General features: G+C 40.1%; 1 protein-coding gene across 1 annotated transcript in view; it reads right to left on the minus strand.

Annotated features, from left to right (window-relative positions):
• UBE2J1 (ubiquitin conjugating enzyme E2 J1) overlaps window positions 1-18,751 on the minus strand; it is a 39,838-nt gene extending 21,087 nt beyond the window's left edge. The window contains 4 exon segments of the mRNA XM_044002923.1: window positions 2,071-2,166; window positions 2,168-2,203; window positions 6,624-6,697; window positions 18,555-18,751. Coding sequence (XP_043858858.1) covers window positions 2,071-2,166; window positions 2,168-2,203; window positions 6,624-6,697; window positions 18,555-18,585 — 237 coding nt within the window. The 5' untranslated portion in view covers window positions 18,586-18,751.
• Between the last annotated feature and the right edge of the window lie 2,072 nt (window positions 18,752-20,823).

Below are 20,823 nucleotides of genomic sequence, written 5' to 3' on the forward strand. Positions count from 1 at the left end.
GATAGAAGATAGATCCCCTCCTCTTAGAATTTACATATAACCTAGAAGGGAGATCTATCACATAAAGTTGACTATAATACAAAATAATGTATAAATTAAAAAGGAAAATGTGAGCAAAGGCAATATAAGTCTGGGAGAGAGAGATCAATTCCAATGAGAGGGGCGATGAAGGTTTTTTGGGGAGGACTGGGAATTTGATTTAAGTTTGACAGGAGGGGAAAAAGTCATTCCAAATTTAGGGAACACACAACACAGGCACAGAGGCTAGAAAGCTGAGGCAGGAAATGGATGTGGAGGAAGGGGTAACAGTCAACCAGTTTGCTTGGTGTGGAAGTTAATATTCATTTTGCATTCATAGTATACAGAGCATTTACCTGGCACTAAAGAAATTAAGATATAGTCCCTTTTGCTGAACCTTCTCCCCCCACCCCCTATTTACTTTGTTGCAAGGGAACAACTATGTACCTCCCCCACAACACCCCCACTGGGTAAGCAGGAAAAGGGATGTATTGGGAAAACAAAGGGCTCAATTAAAAAAGAATTTTTTTTTAAAGAAATGATCCCTCCTCTCAAAAAGTTTACAGTCTAAAGAGGGTTAAAGCAGCAACATAATATTACACAGTAATACAGATAACATGTAAATATTTAGGTACACACATGATGATTGTAAGACATTTTCTAAGAGGACCTATGACATCACAGGTAATGTCCTGACTGGCATGTGAACTGGACTTAAGTGAGGCAGAGTTGCACAGTCACCAGCCTCACACTCATTCTTCCTGTGTCACTGAAGTCCAGTGGCAAGATAAGATAACTGGTGATGGCCAGGGATGCAGTGGACGACACCTTGGCTTAATGCCTGACCGAGATCTAAGTGTTACATAGTACCTGCTTCAGCTGCCTTCAAGACCACTGGAACAAACTGTTTCATCTGGCCATTGTTCTGGGGAAAGTCTTCACATGGTTGGGACAGACATCTCCCAACTCACCTACTTGTCTGAGGCCTATTGGTTACCCTCAGCCGGGTTGAGCCCATCTGCCCAGTTTTACTGGGGTGTGATCACTACACTTGCTACATCTTCTTGGAGCCACAGGTGAGAGTTGGGTCAAAGGAGGACACCAATGGTGGATAACCAGTCCTGAAAAGGGCTCCACAAGCCCTCATACACCCCAGTAGGAAATATGAGAGATGAGGAAAAGGTATGTTCTGGGTAGACTGATCGGCAAAAAGAAGAGAGGCAAGAAAACCCTTTCTGAACATCTCAGTAATGAGAGCTTAGATTAGAAACTTTTTTTTTTAATCATAAAGATTTTCTGTAGTTTTCTACAACTTGGGAGGGAAAGGGGGAGACTGAGTCTGTGATTTCAGTTGTGTAAGGATCTCCAAAGGTGGAAACCTCTTCCACCAATGCAGATCAACAACTTGCTCAACAGACTTAGGGAGCTGTCTATTTCATGAGAAGCTTAAGTTATTTGCCCAGGGTCCCACAGCTATATGTGTCAGAGGCAGGACCTGAACTCAGGCTTGATCCTCTATCCATATATATCCTTCTACTTCACTTTCTGCTTTTCTTTTGTTAAACCAACTCCTGTGTCTTCCAGGCTCACCCCTTGCTAGTTCGATGTTTGTAAACAAACTAAATCTGAAGAACAGAGATAAGTACTTAGCCTATTACTAGATGCCTCAGTTTTGAAGGAATTTCTTGAGCAATACTGACTCCAGGGATCACTGACCATGGTCAGAAGATCTAGAATCCAAGGACAGAATTCAACCAAGGCTCTAGTGTATTATATGAAGAAAAAAAAAAACCTTCAGTGACCTGGCAGACATACTCTGAACTATCAAATCAAAGCATACCAAAATTAAGTTTTCCAAAAAACATGATATATGCTTTTCATAAATTTTGTTTGACTTTAAATATGCCTGAATTTTCAAAATCTGTTTGTTGAACTTTAAAAGAATTCTACATCTTACTATCTAATATAAAAAGTATGTGGGTTACTTATTAAATAATCAAGATAGTCTGATTACTCAAAACAAATGAATTCTTAAAATCTAAACATACTTACTGTTAATAGAATAATGCTTGGCGGTTTCATGGGATATTCGGGTGGCAGTACTATTCGTCCATGATAAACTCCTCCATCAAAATCAGAATCTGGGGGGGCCCCTAACAGTGAAGTGCCATTCAAAAAGGTTATCCTAAACAAAACAATCATATGTGACTATGAAACATTACCAAGAATATAAGAACAAGTTCATTATTTTTCTGAAATAAGTATCAAAGTACCTTACTATATATATAATAACTAGCTTCTAGGGTATAATGATGCATAGTTAAGGTTACTGTTTAACAATGAAAGGGTACTCAGGCTCATCTCTGGACCAAAGATATATATCACCTTTACTCCATAAAATAAAATAATGATATTTATCATTATTGGTGGTCACTTATATAGTACCCAGGTTCTGGTGTCCATGTCTGATAGGGGTACTCTCTACTAACAGAACAGTGACTCCTTGCAAGTGCCTCACTGTTACCAGATTACCACATATAATATAACCCAACAAATCGCATAATATTTGCAAAGTGTTTAGCATGGTGCCTAGCACATAGTAGGCACTTAATAAACGATAGCTCCCTCCTTTCCCCAACTTAAAAACCTGAAAGATGAAGTTGAAAGGAAATGGACTTGAACAGTGGCATAAGAGATATCCTTCTGTTGAAGTTTAAGTAAACAAAGAAGACAAAGTGATGCTAGTGAAGATCTATATGATCTATCAATCAATCAACAAGCATTTTATAGTGCCTATTATGTGCCAGTGTGCTCGGTCCCTGCTGTCACAGCGATTACATTCCATCAGGGAAGACTAATATTTACACATATAAATAGATACCAAGTAATTGGGGGGGGCGGGATTAGAAGCTGGAAAGATCAGGAAAAGCTTCATATAATACCTGACAGACATTTAAGCTAAATTTTGAAGGAAGCTGTAGAGTCTAAAAGGTTAGCAGTAAGAAAGGAATACATTCCAATCATGGAGGACAGTCAGTACAAAGGCACAGACAGTAGTAGAATGTCATATGAAGAGTGTAAGAGGTTATAAGAAGTCAGCCTCCTTAAATTATAATCCTGCCTGACAGCAGAATGGTTGTAGTTTAGCAAAGCACTCAACTTTTGTATGCTTCAATTACCAATACATGAAATGCAAATTTACCACCCCAGAATGAAAGTGCTGATCTGGTCCACTACCAATTTATGTTATTTAATCTTAACTGGACCACACCCCTCAGTGCGGCAAGGCAATCCTATTGTTCCTCCTTAATTCATTCTAACTCTATGGTGTTCCCCATAGCAACCATTTCTAACTTTCTCTTCTCTCAAATCAGAAACTTCTCCTTTTAAGGTTCATTCTATTCAAATACAAGGTGTGTCCCAAAAGTCTTCAGGCTGTTTTAAACTCTGATACCTTAAAAGACTTTTGGAACACCCTGAATACCAACCAATCCAGTTATCTACTGGCCTCTAGAGGTTATTCCCCCTCTTTTCTCAGAGTTCAGTGCCTGGCTCACAGTATTCTTCACACCAATTCCCACTTTCATATTAATAAATTTCATCATTAACATCAATGTGCCCTTCAAAATCTTAGCTTACAAGGTTTTCAATCTTATCTCTCATGACCTACTTCCTCTAATCCATTTCTCTCCAGTTTCCAGACCACCCTCTCCAAACCATCAACTAATGTACTGAGAAAATATTGACCATTCACCCTGGGTTCCCTCTTCTCCCTTTCTCTACATCTCAAAACTCCCTGACATCATGCCCCATTCTCTCCTTTATGCCAATCTCCAAAGCAAAGACCCATTCTCTTCAAGGGCAACCCCTTAAATGTATTTTGATCCCATCTCCTCCTGTGTCCTTCATCAGAGAGCCCCTAAAAATTATTTCCCTTCTCTCTCCAGTCTTCAATCTTTCCCTATATGCTTGCTCCTTCCCTGCTGCCAACAAATATACTCAGGTCTCCTCTAGCCTTATGACTCATCATTTGATTCTACCATTATCCTCAAACTATCATCCTATAATTCCTTATCCCTTTAGGGCACCAAATCAAAAAAAAAAAAAAAAAAGCAGTCTGCATTCACTGCCTCCAATTCCTCTCTTCTCACTCACCTCTCAATCCTTTACAATCTCACTTCTGACTTCCTCGCTAAAGTAAAACTGTTCTATCCAAAAGTACCAAGGATTTCTTAATTGCCAAATCCAATGATCTTTTCTCAGTCATCACCCTTTCTGACCTCTTTAAAGAATCTAACATAGTTGAGCAACCTCTCTAATTCTGGATACTCTTCTCTCTGGTTTTCATGACAATGCCCTATCTTGGTTCTCATCCTAACTGTATAACTACCCCTGCTTTGGGATCATTAATGCCATACCTCCCAAAATCCTTTTCCTGGGCCCCTTTTCTCTAAACACTGTCTCTCTTGGTGATCTCATCAGATCCCATAAGTTTAATTATAATTTCTATTATAATACTAAAGTCTACATACCCAAAATGGTCTCTTTCCCAAGCACCAAATCCAAATCTCCAACTGCCTGTTGGACATCTCCAACTGGATGTCCTATCTCAAATTCAACCTATCCAAAACAGAACTTATATAATTTTCACAAAAACCAATCTCTCTCCTAAACTCCCTTATTTCGGTCATGGGCACCACCTAACCAAATATACAAAAACTCAGAATCATCCTTAATTCCCCCTCTCTTCTACCCCACATATCCAATCAGTTGCCAAGTCCTGTCTATTCTATCTTCAAAGTATCTCTCATATCAGTAACCCTCTCCAGTTGCTCTCTATTTAAGGCCCTCATCACCTGGCACTTGGATTACTGAAACAGCTTCCTAAGCAGTGGTCTTGCTTCAAGTATTTCCTCTTCAATCCCTCCATACATCTGCCAAAGTGATTTTTCTAAAGCTAAGGTCTGACCATGTCATTCTCCATTCAATACACTAACAGTGGCTTCATATTACTTTTTTTTTTTGGTGAGGCAATTGGGGTTAAGTGACCTGCCCAGAGTCACACAACTAGTAAGTGTCAAGTGTCTGAGGTCAAATTTGAACTCAGGTCCTCCTGAATCCAGGGCTGGTGCTCCATTCACTGTGGCACTGTAAGAAATTAATTGTGATTTGAGGTTTCTATGACCCCATCTTTGGCTAAAATTAGCTGCCCCCTTCATATTACTTTAAGGAAAAAAAACTTCTCATTTGACTTTAATGCCTTTCACAACCTTTTCAAGTGAAAAAGATACATTATTTCCCTTAATATACCCGACAGTACAGTCAAAGTGGTATTACTTTTTCTCATATATGACTTTCTATCTCCTCTCTCCATTTTTTGCACAGGCTGTCCACCATGTCTAGAATACACTCTCTCCTCACTTCTGCTTCTTACAAGTCCTAGTTTCTTTAACAGCATCTTATGCAGAATTACTTAACTTTTCTTAATGAGATAAAGAGTCACTCTGATCCTTTTAACCTGTTTAGTTTTCCCCTTAAAAATGTATTTCATAGAATCACAGAACTTGAGAGTTAGAAGGAATCACAACAGTCATTTAATCCAGCACATTCACAAAAAGAATTCCTACTCTAATATACCTATCAAGTGGTCATTTAGTGTCTGAAGACTAGGGAGCCACCATCTCTTGAAGAAACTCCCTCCACTTTGGGGCAGTTCCATTTGTTAGATTAGAAGTCTATGACCTTGGACCATTCTGTGATACTCTCATTCTCTTTTTCTTTCTCTGTGTGTGTGTGTGTGTGTGTGTGTATACACATACATAAAGATTCTAAAAAATACATTTAAAAAAAAAACAGTGTTAGAAAGGGGCATAAATATCCTTTATTTCAACTTATAATTGAGCAGATATCTCCTTTATCGCACTTCTGACAACATCTCCAGTCTTGAGGAGCCCACTAGGAGCTTATTCTCTTTGTGGATAATTCAAATTATTAATTTTTCATTTTGTTGTTGTATGAAATATTCTTAAGGAGAAAATTAAACAGGTTAAAAGGACACAATAAGACTTCTTAATAAGCAAAATCAAGTGATGTTAAAGAAGAAAAGCAAATTTTAAGGAAATGATTTTTAAATTATTAAAAATGGTTAGTAAAACACAAAAGTGTTTTAAAACATTTTGTTTTAAAGTGCTGTTATGGAGCAGGTAGGTGGTGCAGTGGATAGAGAGCACTGGCCCTAGAGTCAGGAGTACTTGACTTCAAACCTGGCCTCAGACACTCAGTAGTTGTGTGACCCTGGGCAAGTCACTTAACCCTCATAAATAAATAAAGTGCTATTTAAAGTGCATTAAAACAATAAAGTGGTCTAAAAATGTGAAGTAGCATATATAAAATCAAACATTTCAGGTTTCAAGTCCCAATCCTGCACCCTATGAAATGTATTACCTTGGCTAAATTATTAAATTTCCAAGTCGATTTCCTCATTTGTAAAAATGAGTAAGATACTATTGATCTGCCAGGGCTGTTGGGTAGAAAGTGCTCTGTCAACTATCAAGCCCTCTATAAATGTGAGTAACTTGGATTATTACAATTATTGGAAAACTCACCTCTAAAGGCTGAGCATGGTAGTGATCTGTAGGATCTTTCAATTCTGCTGCTTCTTTCATTAAACGTTTGACAGCTGAAATGAAATTTTGCAAATTAATACAAAAATCTTTAAAATACTTCAAAACAATTTCTCAGTACTGAAAATAACGATAGAAATAAATGTAAAATCTTGCACTTCGGTAAAAAAAAAAAACTTTACAGATACAAAATAGAGGAGGCATGGGTAAAGAGCACTTCTGAAAAAGATCTTGGGGTTTTAGTGGACAGCAAGTTCAATGAGTCAGATGGGGTACATGACAGACAAAAAAGGCTAATAAAATCTTAGGCTACATGAATGTGGTGATAGCTTCTAGTACACAGAAAGGACAGTCCCACTGTGTTCCACCCTAATCCAGCTTCATTTGGAGTAATCTGTTCATTTCTAGGGAACATCATTTAAGAATAGAATTGGGGCAGCTAGGTGGCGCAGTGGATAGAGTACTGGCCCTGGAGTCAGGAGGACCTGAGTTCAAATCCAGCCTCAGACACTTAACACTTACTAGCTGTGTGACCCTGGGCAACTCACTTAACTCAATTAACTCTAACACCAAAAAAAAAGAATAGCATTGATAAGCTGGTAATATCCAACAGGGCAACCAGATTGGTGATGGGCCTCAAGTCTATGGCATATAAGTAGATAAGCTGACTGAACATGTTTAGCATGGAGAAGAAAAGACTCAGAAAGAAATGGTAGCTGTCTTCAAATATCAAAAAGCTTGTCATATGGAAAAGAGGTTTGACTTGTTCTATTTGGCACTAACGGGCAGAAACAGAAGTAATTTGTAAAAGTTGTAAGAAGGCAAATTTAGACTTGAAAAACTTCCTAAAATTAAAACTGTCCAAAAATGCAATGACATGGCCAAAAGGTCATGGATCCGTCTTCTTAAATGCCCTCAAGTGGAGCGGGTAGAGGACCACTTCTTAGATACAGTAGGGAATAACTTTTATATATGAGTTAGACCAAATAGCCACTGAGATCAAGCCAACTCTCAAATTCTGCAATTCTGTACCTCTTGCCAAGCAGAGAAGCATGATATTCAAGAGCAATACTGATTTAAAATAAAAATGCATTTACAAAATCTTACAAGAGGATGGTGGAAAAAATTTAATCATTATCTCATAAAGGAGAATCAATGAAAGAAAAAATAAATTTAAAGAGTCTAGGCATAAGACTCCCAGATCACCCCAAGATGAAATTGGAAAGATGACAACAAACATGTGAAAAATAAAAAGATCTGTCAACGTTTCTATAACAAACTATTTTCACTATCACCAACAGTGGAAAAAATCATTACATTTGAATTTAAATATCTCAGTCTTCAACGTGCTATTTTAAAAACTGGAAATAGCACTAAAGCAAAGGAAGATAGGAAGTGCTGGTAGACCAGACCATGTATGAACAGAGTCGGTGGCACGAGCCCAAAGGATAAATTTTTAAGATATATGAAAATGGAATATTCCCATAAATGATTGGGGAAAAATTATCAGTGACAATACTACTAAAAATAGATAACTGGGGACAGCTAGGTGGCGCAGTGGATAAAGCACCAGCCCTGGAGCCAGGAGTACCTGAGTTCAAATCCGGACTCAGACACTTAACACTTACAAGCTGTGTGACCCTGGGCAAGTCACTTAACCCCAATTGCCTCACTAAAAAAACAAAACAAAACAAAACAGATAACCATGAGGACATCAAGATAACAACATAGCCATATGCCTACCCTCTCATATCTACAAAATCTTGCTTCCAAGATTGATCTAGACCCAGGTTTCTTCACCTTGTTTGCATAGGATTACAAAGTAAACCAATAGTACTGAAATACAAACTTGTTTTCCATCCAAATTCATCAACACCCTGAAATTTTCCCATAGACTCCAAAGGAATCAGATATAACAAAGATGGAGATGTAGGTTGAGGGCTGATTGTAAAGGGCTTTAAATGCCAAACAAGAGTTTGTATCTGATTCTAGAGATAATGAGGAAGATTGGAGTTTATGTGCATGGAAAGACTTGGTGAGAATTGTGCTTTAGAAATATCAATTTGTCAACTATATATAAGATGGAAGAGAGAAAGGAGAAACTTGAAGCAGGGAAATTAATTAGGAGTTTATTGCAATAATTCAAGAGAGAAGTGATAAGGACCCTAACTAGAGTGGTGGCCACATGATGAGAGAAATGGATGCAAGAACTATTGTGGAAGTAAAATGGAAAAGATCTGACAACTGTCTAGATATGTGGGATATGGGGAAGTAAAGAGTATGGATGACTTCAAGGGTGCAAACCTGGCTGAAAGGTATAATTTGGAAGAGGGATATATTCCTACTAACTTTCTAACTGATAGGATTACATGACAGAACATGTAAATCTAACTACTTTAATAATTTCTGATACAATGAAACTCTATCAATAATAAAAAATTATATCTCAAGTAATTTCAGCTACAGCAATAACAGAACTCTGGAAGAAGTCGCAAGAAAACACTCTCTCCTTTCTGAGTCCTCTCCTTAAACCCAATGGGACTCCAAAGAAATCTAACCTCATCAGCTCCACAGTCTGGAGCTAAACACATAAAGCAGATAGATTTGCAATATTATGCAGAAGAATCTGAAAAAGCTAGACACTAGGTCAGTCACCCTCTGAGGGTCTAAAGAAGGAAGAATTTTAGAAGATTAACTAGAATGGCTAGTTCTGTCCCAAAGTTAAAAAAAAAAAGTGCAATGTGGGGAAGGCAGATGAATCTATATATACTGTGAGTCTGGGAGAAACATCTGCTCCCTAGGTAAAGTAACTTCTGAAACCAAGGAAACAGAATTGTGAGGTCTGTACCTTTCTTCCCCCCTACTGGCAACAAAAGGATAAAAAAGAATGATTCTATTTTAAAAGGGGCTTCCAGAGCAGCTAGGTGGGGCGCAATAGATAGAGCACCTGCCCTGGATTCAGGAGGTCCTGAGTTCAAATGCAGCCTCAGACACTTGACACTTACTAGCTGTGTGACCCTAGGCAAGTCACTTAACCCCAATTGCCTCACAAAAAGAAAAAAAAGGGGGGGGTTCCACCATCTGAAGAGATTTTCTGCCAATACAAGTTATTCTGATAAAACTAACCCCAGAGAAATGCATCCCCCACAGTAAAAAGCCTGACCTTTAACTACCCCTGTGCCACCAAGGCTTGCCAACACTTCCCCATGTTCATTTGGCCTTGGAATACAGCTGATTGGCTGTGTACTGCCAAGTCAACCTAAGAAGCTATAAAAATCCAACTTGTACCCTAAGAAGTTGAAGCCATTCCTAGGCCCAAGGGGTCTTCCTTAGTGTAGTAATTGATTTATTTTCCTTTCAGTCTGGCTGCTCACTTTTTGACCCCTAGCCCTATATACCTCATGGTGGGTGAGATTCTCCCTGGGCTCTTCATGAAACCCAGGCTGCAAAATTCCCAAGAGGTAAAGGTAAAATGTGACAGGAACAGAGGAGGTGGCAGAAGGGTTTCAGAAAGCCCTATCCTAATTGCTTCCTTATTATTCTTCCCCAAGGGAAATCAATCATCCTTTGATATTTGTGGTTGCTGAATCAAATAATAAGTAATAGATTTTCCCCTAAACTTAGGAGTTCAGAACCAAAATGAGTTCCTAATTTCAATGGCTAAAATAAGCTTCTTATTAAATCTGTCAAAATGAAACTCATAGCTTGTGCTTGTCTATGACAGAGGAAGGAGATTAAATCCTTCCTACTGAGCAACTAATGGCTATATAAGGGTTAAGTTCAAGAATGCAAAAAAGAAAATTGTTTTAAGAAGCAATCAGAAATCAGGGTCATCAGGCTGGAGTCAGAAATATAAAAATCTAGGTCAAAACAGAAATAAACAGATTAGGAACAGAGGATATCAGGTCAGAAAGTCAAAGTCAGAATCACAGAAATGAGAGGAAGCATCACAGTTTAAGTTCAGGAAACCAAAAGAAAAAAGTACCTGTAGGTCTTAGATATCAAGCTAGGAATGTTGATTCTTCAACCTTACAAATTAAGGGCGGTATATGAAAAAATTCTCTAAATCACTATTGATTAGAGAAATGCAAATTAAAACAACTCTGTGGTGCTACCTCACATCTATCAGATTGGCTAATAAGACAAAAAAGGAAAATAATAAATGTTGGAGAAGTTATGGAAAAATTGGAACATTGTTCGTGGAGTCGTGAACTGATTCAACCATTCTGGAGAGCTATTTGGAACTATGCCCAAAGGGCTATGGGGCTGTGTATACCCTTGGACCCAGTAATACCACTACTAGGTCTGTATCCCAAAGAGATCATAAAAAAGGGAAAAGAACCCACATGTACAAAAATATTTATAGCAGCTCTTTTTGTGGTGGCAAAGAATTGGAAACAGAGGGAATGTTCACCAATTGGGGAATGGCTAAACAAATTGTGGTATATGAATGTAATGGAATACTACGACAAGCAGGATTTCAGAGAAATCTGGAAGGACTTACATGAACTGATGCTGATTGAGAGGAGCAGAACCAGAAGAACATTGTACACAGTAACAGCAACACTGTGTGATGATCAATTCTGATAGACTTGGCTCTTCTCAGCAGTGCAATAATCCAAAATAATTTCAAAGAACTCATGATAGAAAATGTTCTCCACATCCAGAAAAAAGAACTGTGGATTCTGAATGGAGATTGAACCATACTGTTTCTACTTCTGGGATGTTTTTTCCTTTCTTTTTTGAGTTTTTTCCCTTGTGCTCTGATTCTTCTTTCACAAGATAACTAATGCAGAAATATGTTTAATGTGATTGTACACGTAATACCTATATCAGATTGCTTTCAAAGGGGGAATGGGGGGGGGGAGGGTTAGAAAAATTTGGAACTAAAAATCCTATTGAAAACTACCCTTACATGTAACTGGAAAATAATAAAATACTTTTATTAAAAAAAAAAAGACCACTGCTCTCCGTGGTCTTTCTTAGAATCTACCTCAGGCTCTTGATAGAAACAATAAAACACATATGAAGCCAAAAAAAAAAAAATTAAGGGCAGCTAGGTAGCACAATGGACAGAGCACTGGCCTGGAGTCAGGAAGACTTGAGTTCAAATCTAGCCTCAGACACTAGCTGTGACCCTGAGCAAGTCAATTAACCACTGTTTACCTCAGTTTCCTCATCTATAAAATGGAGATCGTAATAGTACCTATTTCCGAGGGTTATTGTGAGGACCAAATGAGATAACTGTAAAGCACATAGGATACTGCCTGGCACACAGAAAGCACTATATAAATGATAATTGTTTTTATCACTCTTGTTAACTCTATGGTGCAATGAAAAGAATTCTAGGTTTTGAGAGAATCTGGCTCTGCCAGTTGCCACCTATGTAAGCCATGGCAAGTCACTTACCCTTTCTGTGCTTCAATGATCTTATCTGTAAAATGAGTAGATTGGGGGGCAGCTGGGTGGTGCAGTGGATAGAGCACCAGCCCTGGAGTCAGGAGTACCTGAGTTCAAATCCGGTCTCAGACACTTAACACTCACTAGCTATGTGAGCCTGGGCAAGTCACTTAACCCCAATTGCCTCACTAAAAAAAAAATTAAATTATAAAAAAAAGAGTAGATTGGACTATATGACCCCTAAAAGTTTCTTCCAGTTCTAAATCTATAATCTTATGACTACTTCCAGTTTGCATCCAAAAAGGCTGACTGTAAAACAGTCATTTAAAAAGTTAAAAGTCTGGTGAAAACATAAGTCATATGGTAAAAAAAAATAATAGTATGAATGTTATAAAATGCTAGTCATGTTTTTTATGCTGCTTCTTAGTTTCTGAGTTTGGCAAAAGGTACTTCATATGCAAGATGTTATAAATTACATTCTTCAAACAAAATAAAAGTCTAAAGAGAAATTCCAGCAATCACTTTGTCATTCAATTTTCTTCAATTTGATTTCACTAGTCAGGGAGTGATGGCAGTTTACAGAATTAATTGATTTCAAGAACTGGGGATGTCACCAGACAGGGAGAACATTTGAGTAGTATATTCAAAATTGTTAAATTATTCGCAGTTCTCAGACTGAAGGCAAAATGCAAACAAAACGTTTCTATTCTTACAAGGGTCTTAATTCAAAAGTTAAAGATTTTCCCAAAAGTTAAAATAAAAAAAAACAAAACAGGGGCAGCTAGGTGGAGCAGTGGTTAGAGCACCAGCCCTGGATTCAGGAGTACCTGAGTTCAAATCCGGCCTCAGACACTTGACACTTACTAGCTGTGTGACCCTGGGCAAAGTCACTTAACCCCCATTGCCCCGCAAAAAAAAAAAAAAAAAACACCCTAGGGCAAGAACATTTTACCCTAAGTTTCCTTTTCCATATACTTAAGAATAGAAATACAGAACGAGGAGAGTAAAATTACAAAACTACCATTCACAGACTATGAAGACAGACTGATAGAGAGACAGACAGATTTTTTTAAAGCAATAAAACTTGGGAAAATGAGATTGGGAAGGGCCACAGTAAAAAAAAATTGTTTTATGAAAATGTAACTTTGTAGGCTATTATTTCCTTTGAGATTTTATTATTTTTTCAATTACAATTAACATGATTTTTAAATTTCAATTTTTAAACACATTTTATGGAGATATTAAAAAGGATTGAGAATGTTTCATTCTTTTATGTGAACTTTTCCTCAGATATGAAAAGTCATATAAATTTCACATGGCCTGTTAGTCCAAATGGGTTATTTCTTTAATCAAAAGGCTGGTGCTTAAAGTGCTCTTTTCTTCCTGGATCATCAGCAAGAGGAACACAAAAATAACTAAAATGAACAGGTCAGTAAAAGTCTAACCTGATTTAACGTTTTCATTAGTGAGCTCAAAGAAGAAACAAAACATTAAGAGAAACTTCAGATGAGACAGTATTTGGATTTGGACTTAAGTCTGGCAGAAAAATGCATACATATAAGAGCTGCAAGTCTACTGACAAATGCTAATGTATTACAAAAAATAATATCTAGAAAACAAGTGAAGCTAGAAATAAGATGAATTACAATTCATCTTGTAAAGTTCTACCTGAAGAAAATAATCTGATATTTTTGGTGAGAATTTTTTAAATCTAAGGTTTAAGAACAGAGGTTCAATTCAAGAAATGTTCTCACTTCAGGTAACTGTTCTAAGCACTGAGGGAGACAGCTTACAAGTTGTGCTTGCTGTTAGAGGCAAAGTTGTGGGATAGAATCAGAATCCTAGCACATATAAAATAATTCTTTCCAGCCTTGTCAAGGGCTAATAATTTGGGGCAAATGGCAAAATATACAAGTATAAATACATCAGAGTAGAGAATTTTTTTGATGAATGACAAGTTTGATGATTAGTATATAACAACATATAGTCCTTTAATATTTTTAAAGAGTTCACCAAAGTCTCTTTTTGGCCAGTTAAGATAGGTATTTCAACTGTTTTTCCCCTCATTTTACAGATAAGAAGAGTGAAACTAAGAAAAAGAAGCAAAGTGACTTGCCCATGATCCTGCAGCATAAAATGTCCATTCTCACCCAAACCCAGGTCTTCGAACTCTATTAAACCATGGGTGCCTAGTACTAATTACCCATCTTTCTATTTAAAAAAAAAAAAATCTTGGGAAAAAACAACCTTGACCCAACAGAAAAGTACAGATTTACTTCCTGGAGTTTTGTCTTGATTAAAATGTATAAACATTAATAAAGATTAGAAAAATTAGCACATTATAGGCTGTTTATTACTTTTATAAAATTCATAGATTTATCCATATATATATATATATATATACATATACATACCAGAACTGGTGGCCTTGAACTTTGCAATTAAAAAAATGAAAGAAGTTTACTTATTCAGCATGATAGTAAGAATGTGTGTTCTGAAAATAGGGCTCAATGATCAAGTATAAACTCTAGGTACAATAACTGAGTAATAAAATGTGCTACTAAAAAACCCTCAAAACAACCTAGAAGAAGTTACTGTCATGTAAGAGTCTTATGTAAACTGTGGAAGGACCTTAATTAATTACTTAAGTGGGAAAGGGTGCAATAGATTAAATATTAATTTGAGGTGGCTCATAAAAGATTAGAAAATAGGGGTGCAGCTAGGTGGCACAGTGGATAAAGCATCAACCTTGGATTCAGGAGGACCTGAGTTCAAATCTGACCTCAGACACTTAACACTAGCTGTGTAACCCTGGGCAAGTCACTTAACCCTCATTGCCCCACAAGAAAAAAAAAAGATTAGAAAATATTTTCTTCAAGTAATAATCACAATACTTTTTATTAAAAAAAAAAATACAGGAGGGGGCAGCTAGGTGGCACAGTGGATAAAGCACCGGCCCTGGATTCAGGAGTACCTGAGTTCAAATCCGACCTCAGACACTTGACACTTACTAGCTGTGTGACCCTGGGCAAGTCACTTAACCCCCCTTGCCCCAGGAAAAAAAATACAGGAGGCAGCTAGGTGCCGAAGTGGATAAAGCACTGGCCCTGGATTCAGGAGGACCCAAGTTCAAATCTAGCCTCAGACACTTGACACTAGCTGTGTGACCTTGGGCAAGTCACTTAACCCTCATTGCCCTGCCACCCCCCCCCCCCCCAAAATACAGTAACTCTTTACATATTAGTGTAGCAGGCCACAGTTTACCTATTGTCCTTGTACTCTAGAACTGAGAACCAGGAGTAATCAAAGCTAAAGACTAATAGTGTTTCAGTATTTTGCAAGAAATGTTTTCCATTTCTCCAGAAACCAAGAGAAGAAACTGAATATACCCATAGCTCTTTATATGAGTATTGTAAGCTCCCTGAAGGTAAAGACTGTTTGTTTCTAATACAAAGCCTTGCCGTAATTAATAATTAGGACGTTGAATGGAATAATTCACAGGCAGCCAGACATAGCAGAAAGAGCACTGACTTTATTAGGAGGTTCAAATCCTAACTATTTACTTTTCTAGGAGACCTTGGATAAGTCACAAATTCTTTAGACCTCAGCTCTTCACCTGTAAAATGAGAGGGCTGAACAAAATGAGGTCTAAGCCCCTCTTGAGTTTCATGATCCTATGATTCAATCCAGTACCCTGACCTTCTGGTAAATGTACCAAAGTAAATAAATAAAATTAAAATCTCCTGTCTTTGCAACTGACAAGATGAACTACCCACCTCAGGTGTAAAATAGTAATCTTCCTTCCACTACATATGTTGTATTTAATTATCCCATCTAAACCTCATCTAAATTTCACCAAAGAACTTCAAGTTCAAGTTCTATTCAATCTAATGTACAATGGCTTTTTAAAAATGTTCTGCATATTCAGGAAAAAAGAAAAATAAATCAGATATGGCACTACTTTACCCAAGTTCCCAGAATAAAGATTACTGGTTTTCCTAGCACCAACTGGGAAAAAAGGGTGGGGTGAGGATGGAGAAGGGAATGAATAACGGCTGGTTAAACCATTAATTATTTCCTAAAAGTAAGTTAAATTTAAACCTTTTTTTCCCCATTTCACAAATTTTGCCAATGCACTGGTGGAATAAATGGCCCAGTAGCTAGTAAATCAATAGATGTTTATTAAGGCAAAGCTCTTTCACAAGCATTAACCTTCTTTTTCATCAGTGTTCTACTGTATATACGACCAAGAAGGATTTGTATAAAGGACTGGAGTAGGGGCATCAGGGTTGCTGCTTTGAATTCCCTCTCCCCTGATGAAGGCAGCATATATAAACATCTATATAGTTACATAGGAGGTACCACGCAGTGGAAAAATTCTGCACTTGGCAGTTCAGAGTCCTGGGTTCCTGTTTCAGATCAGGTACTAACTAGCTATGTGACCTTGAGTAAATGATTTCATTTATCTGAGCCTGTCCTCCTTCATCTGTTAAAAGGTATTTATACTGAGAGATATTAGAAAGCCTGCCTTAAGAGTCTGGAAGACTTGGGTTCAAGACTGAGATCACCTCAACCTCTTTGAACCTCGGTGTCCTCATCTATAAAATGGGGATAATTCTGCACCTACCTAACAGAGTAAATGTGAAGATTAAATGAGATAATGTATATAAAATACTTTGAAAACTTCAAAGCACTATATGTGAAACTAATTAGCTTGAGCTACAGAGATAAAAAGTAAACTCCATTGTTTATCTTGGCTTTGTATTCCCAGTGCTTAGCATAGCAGGCACTTAATAAGTGCTTGTTCATTGACTCTTATCAGTGGAGAATGTTTCCTCATCCAAAATTCCCTTACCCCCATGAAATTACTGGTCCAGGCTATCTTCCACTTCCCCCCAACCCCAAACATTGGGTAGGGATGTATATGTTTGGGGGTCAGGAGACAGTCTGGAGCTGTAGTTTCCTGAGGATAGGGAACTCCAGATGAGGAAATTCCCTTTACCACTGCAAATAGGAACCTGCTCTGCAACTTACAGTATTTGAGATTAGGTGACTCCTATAGGATCACACAGCCAGTCTTCAAGGCAAGACAGGAAACCCAATTATTCTTCACTCCAAGGGTAGTTGGGCAGGTAGTCAGATTTAGATACACAGAATCCATAAAATGTACATATGTATGAAGCAGCAAGATAGAGATAACCGCTAAGGTTTTAGAGTTAAATGGAACCTAAGGATTGATCTAGTTTAAACACACATATATGTGTATGTGTGTATTCATACCACTCACTTTTTTGTAAGGCTTGTAAGGCAAGTACCCAATAATAATCTACTAAAAAGTGCTATGAGTAAAAAAAGCTTTCTGGTTGCAAAACTTCGGTGGATTCAAGTCCAAATGAATATTTAGAGTTAAAAAGACTCTAAAAACAGGAGTTCTTAATCTTTTCTGTGTCATGGACTCCTTTTAAATAACTGATGGAAATGTTAAAAGTTTGTGAAAATATAGACTCAATGTGTTGCCCTATCCAAGTTCATAAGACACCCCCGCTCCCCCCACGAAATCTATCCAACTCCAGGTTATGAATCCTTGATCTAGAGCAACTCCCTCGTTTTACAGATGAGGAAACTGAAACTCACAAAGTATAAGTGAGTTTCCAAGGTCATACAGTGCTACAAGACCCATACTTTTATAGGATCACAGCTTTAGGGATGGAAGTGACCTTTGGGGTCGCCTAGTGAAATGTCCTTATTTTACTGCGGAGGAAACTGAGGTCCAGAGAGATTAAAGGAGTTACCCAAGGTCACAGAGGCCCAAATTTGAACCCAGGTCCTCCGACTTCGTGGTTCTCAAGGCGCTCTCCTTCTCACCTCCCGGCATCTGAGGTTCAGAAGACGCAGAGGAGGGAGGGTAGGAGAGGCGAGGGGCTGCTATACAAACACCTCCACAGACCCCTCTTCTTTCTCTCTCCCCCATTTCCCTACAGACGCCCCGTCTTCAAGTATATTCACACACCACCACCACCACCACCACCCCCGATCCCGTCCGAAAAGGCGGGTCAGAGAAGTTGCCCAGGAAGTGTCCAGTCGGAGGTAGCAGCCTGAGGAGACGGGGCGGACGCCCGGCGGGACATCCCACAGTCTCTGGCTGCGTCTACGGTGCTGTCCGTTTGGGAAGAATGAGGGGGGAGGCAAAAAGGGGGGAGCAAAGTAGGGTGAGGCCGAGGTCAGAAATGGGGGCAGGGCGCGGGTAGAAACCCGAGCCGGGGCTGGGCCCTCTTTCCATGAGCTCAGGCTGGGCCGGCCAGCGGACCAGCAGGCGGCTCCCCAGGCTCCGGCTCACTCTGGGCGGCCTTGCCGGCCCAGGGCGGATATCGGACTCCAGTAGGGGAGGGGGCCCTCGGGCCGTGACAGGTGGCGGGGCGGCGGCCCAAGGCCTCCCCACCGCTGCCGGTCCGTCGGTCTGTCCGTCCGCGCATGCGAGCTGGGAGATGGGGGAGGGGGCACTCCCGTCCCTACCTGGGCTCTTGAGGTTGTAGCGGGTCTCCATGGTGGCTTTGCCGCCCCGCTCCGGCTCCGCCGCCTCCTCCTGCTCCTCGGCTCCGCGTCCGGCTGGTAGCCCCGGCTCCGGCCCCTGGGACTTCCTGAGCCGGGGAAGCCGCGTCCCCCAGTCCCCGCCCCCGGCGGCCCGAGCGAGCGCCAGGGACACGCAGCGGCGGCGGCGGCGGCGGCGGCAGTGACTCTGGCTCCGCCTCCCTCGCTACGCTCCGCCCTCCGCCCCGCCCCACCGCCGCCTCCGCCTCCGCCTACTTTTCTGCCTACTTTTCCGCCTCCTACCGCACTGCCGCCTCCTACCCCTCCTCCTCCTCCTCCTCCTCCTTCTCTTCCTCCTCCCCCGCCTCCTCCTTCTCCGCCGCCGCCGCCTCCGCCGTCGCCTCCAACTCGGGCTCCGCCTTGGTGCCTCCGCCGGGCCCGCCCGGCTAGTGTCCCGCCCTGACTCCCCTCCCCACCCCGCCCCGCCCCGGGCTGGAGGCCGGGCCCGCGGGGGCCGTCGCTGGGCTGGAGAGCCGGGGGAGGGGCCGCGGCCAGGCCTTCCTTCCTCCCGCCGCCGCCGCCGCGCCCACCCGCCCGCGTCGCCCCCAGCGCGGGGCCAGGTGTCGCGCCCCCAGGCCCGCGCACGGTTTGTGAAGTTGTCCTGACGTGGCAGTCACTTCGTGGCGGGCCGTGGTCCAGGCGCCGTCACGCGCGCCTCAAGGGCCGCTTCCCCGCCCTCGTTCCAGGCCAGAGGGAGGGAACTCCAAGATTAATTCTCGTAAGAGTCTAACCCACCACCCACCCCTTATTTTACACTGAGGTCCGGAGAAGGGGAAATGATTTGTCCAAGGTATATAGTAATTCTAAAGAGCTGAAGTGAGGCACAGGATCGTAGACTTAGAATTTAGAGATGGTCAAGTCTTTAGCTTTTTTGGGTGGGTGGGTAGAGGTGTGGCTGTGAAATTTGGGCACTCTGGTGAATGATGGTTTTATATGCATAAAATAAAATACTTGGAATTACAAAGGAAACCAATTTATTGAAATAAAGATGACTTTTCTTCTGCCCCTGAAACCAGATCAAGAACCCTTAATGGAAGCCAACACTTTTTATTTCATAGATGAGGAAACTGAAGCCAGAGAGATTAAATGGCAATCACTATGTAAATTGAAAGAACCAACACAAAGAACAATCAGTGGCAACTGAATGCTAAGAAATATGACCTAGCTTGAAGGGAGGTGAAAAATAGATCAATAAACATTTATTAAGCACCTACTATATACCAGGCACTGTGCTAAGTGCTGGGACACCCCACATCTTTGCAGAAATGGGAGACTGGCTGTGTAGAGTACTGCCATATAACATCAGATTTGTGCTGTGCTGGTGGTTAGTTTTCCAGAATTCCTTTTTTTCTTCCTCTGTCTAAAAATTCTTTATCGTGGAGGATTGCACTCTGGAAGGGGGACTACCTGAGAAATGTAGGTGATAGACAAATACAAGCTATCAATCAAAAAAAAAAGTTAATGACTTCTTGAAATTAGAAGGGTAGTGGGGGCAGCTAGGTGGTGAAGTGGATAAAGCACCGGTTTTGGATTCAGAAGGATATGAGTTCAAATTTGACCTCAGACACTTGAAACTAACTAGCTGTGTGACCCTGGGCAAGTCACTTAACCCTCATTGCCCCGAAAAAAAGAAAAAAAAAAACTTAGGTAGTATAATGGACATCTAGATGAATAGACCTCTGGGCCTAGTGTCAGGAAGGCTCTCATCTTGATGAATTAAAATACTAGCTGTGTGATCCTGGGCATGTCACTGAACATCAGTTAACTCATCTATAAAATGAGGTAGTGAAGGAAATAGCAAACCACTCTAGTATTTTTGCCAAGAAAATACTAAATGGAGTCACGAAGAGTCAGACATTAACTGAACAACAATAAAACAGGCATGATGATGGCAACTTTCTCAGGGTTGTAAGGATCAAATGAGATAATATTTGTAAAACAGCATAGTGCTGACACATTAGTAAGCACTATATAAATGGTTATTATTGTTAACTAGTAATGCCTTTTACACCACATTATTTCACAAAAATACCTTTTCTCCCTCCTAGCAAGTCTTCCCTTGTAAGGAATTTAAAAAACAAAACAAAAACCAGTTTAACAAAACCACCTAACACCCATGGAAAGTGTCTAATACGATCATATGCAGTATTCTATACAGTCTCCCATCTTTCAGTGAAAGGAAGATATATTTTCT

This window comes from Dromiciops gliroides, chromosome 4, assembly GCF_019393635.1.
Source record: "Dromiciops gliroides isolate mDroGli1 chromosome 4, mDroGli1.pri, whole genome shotgun sequence".
Lineage (NCBI taxonomy): Eukaryota > Metazoa > Chordata > Mammalia > Microbiotheria > Microbiotheriidae > Dromiciops > Dromiciops gliroides.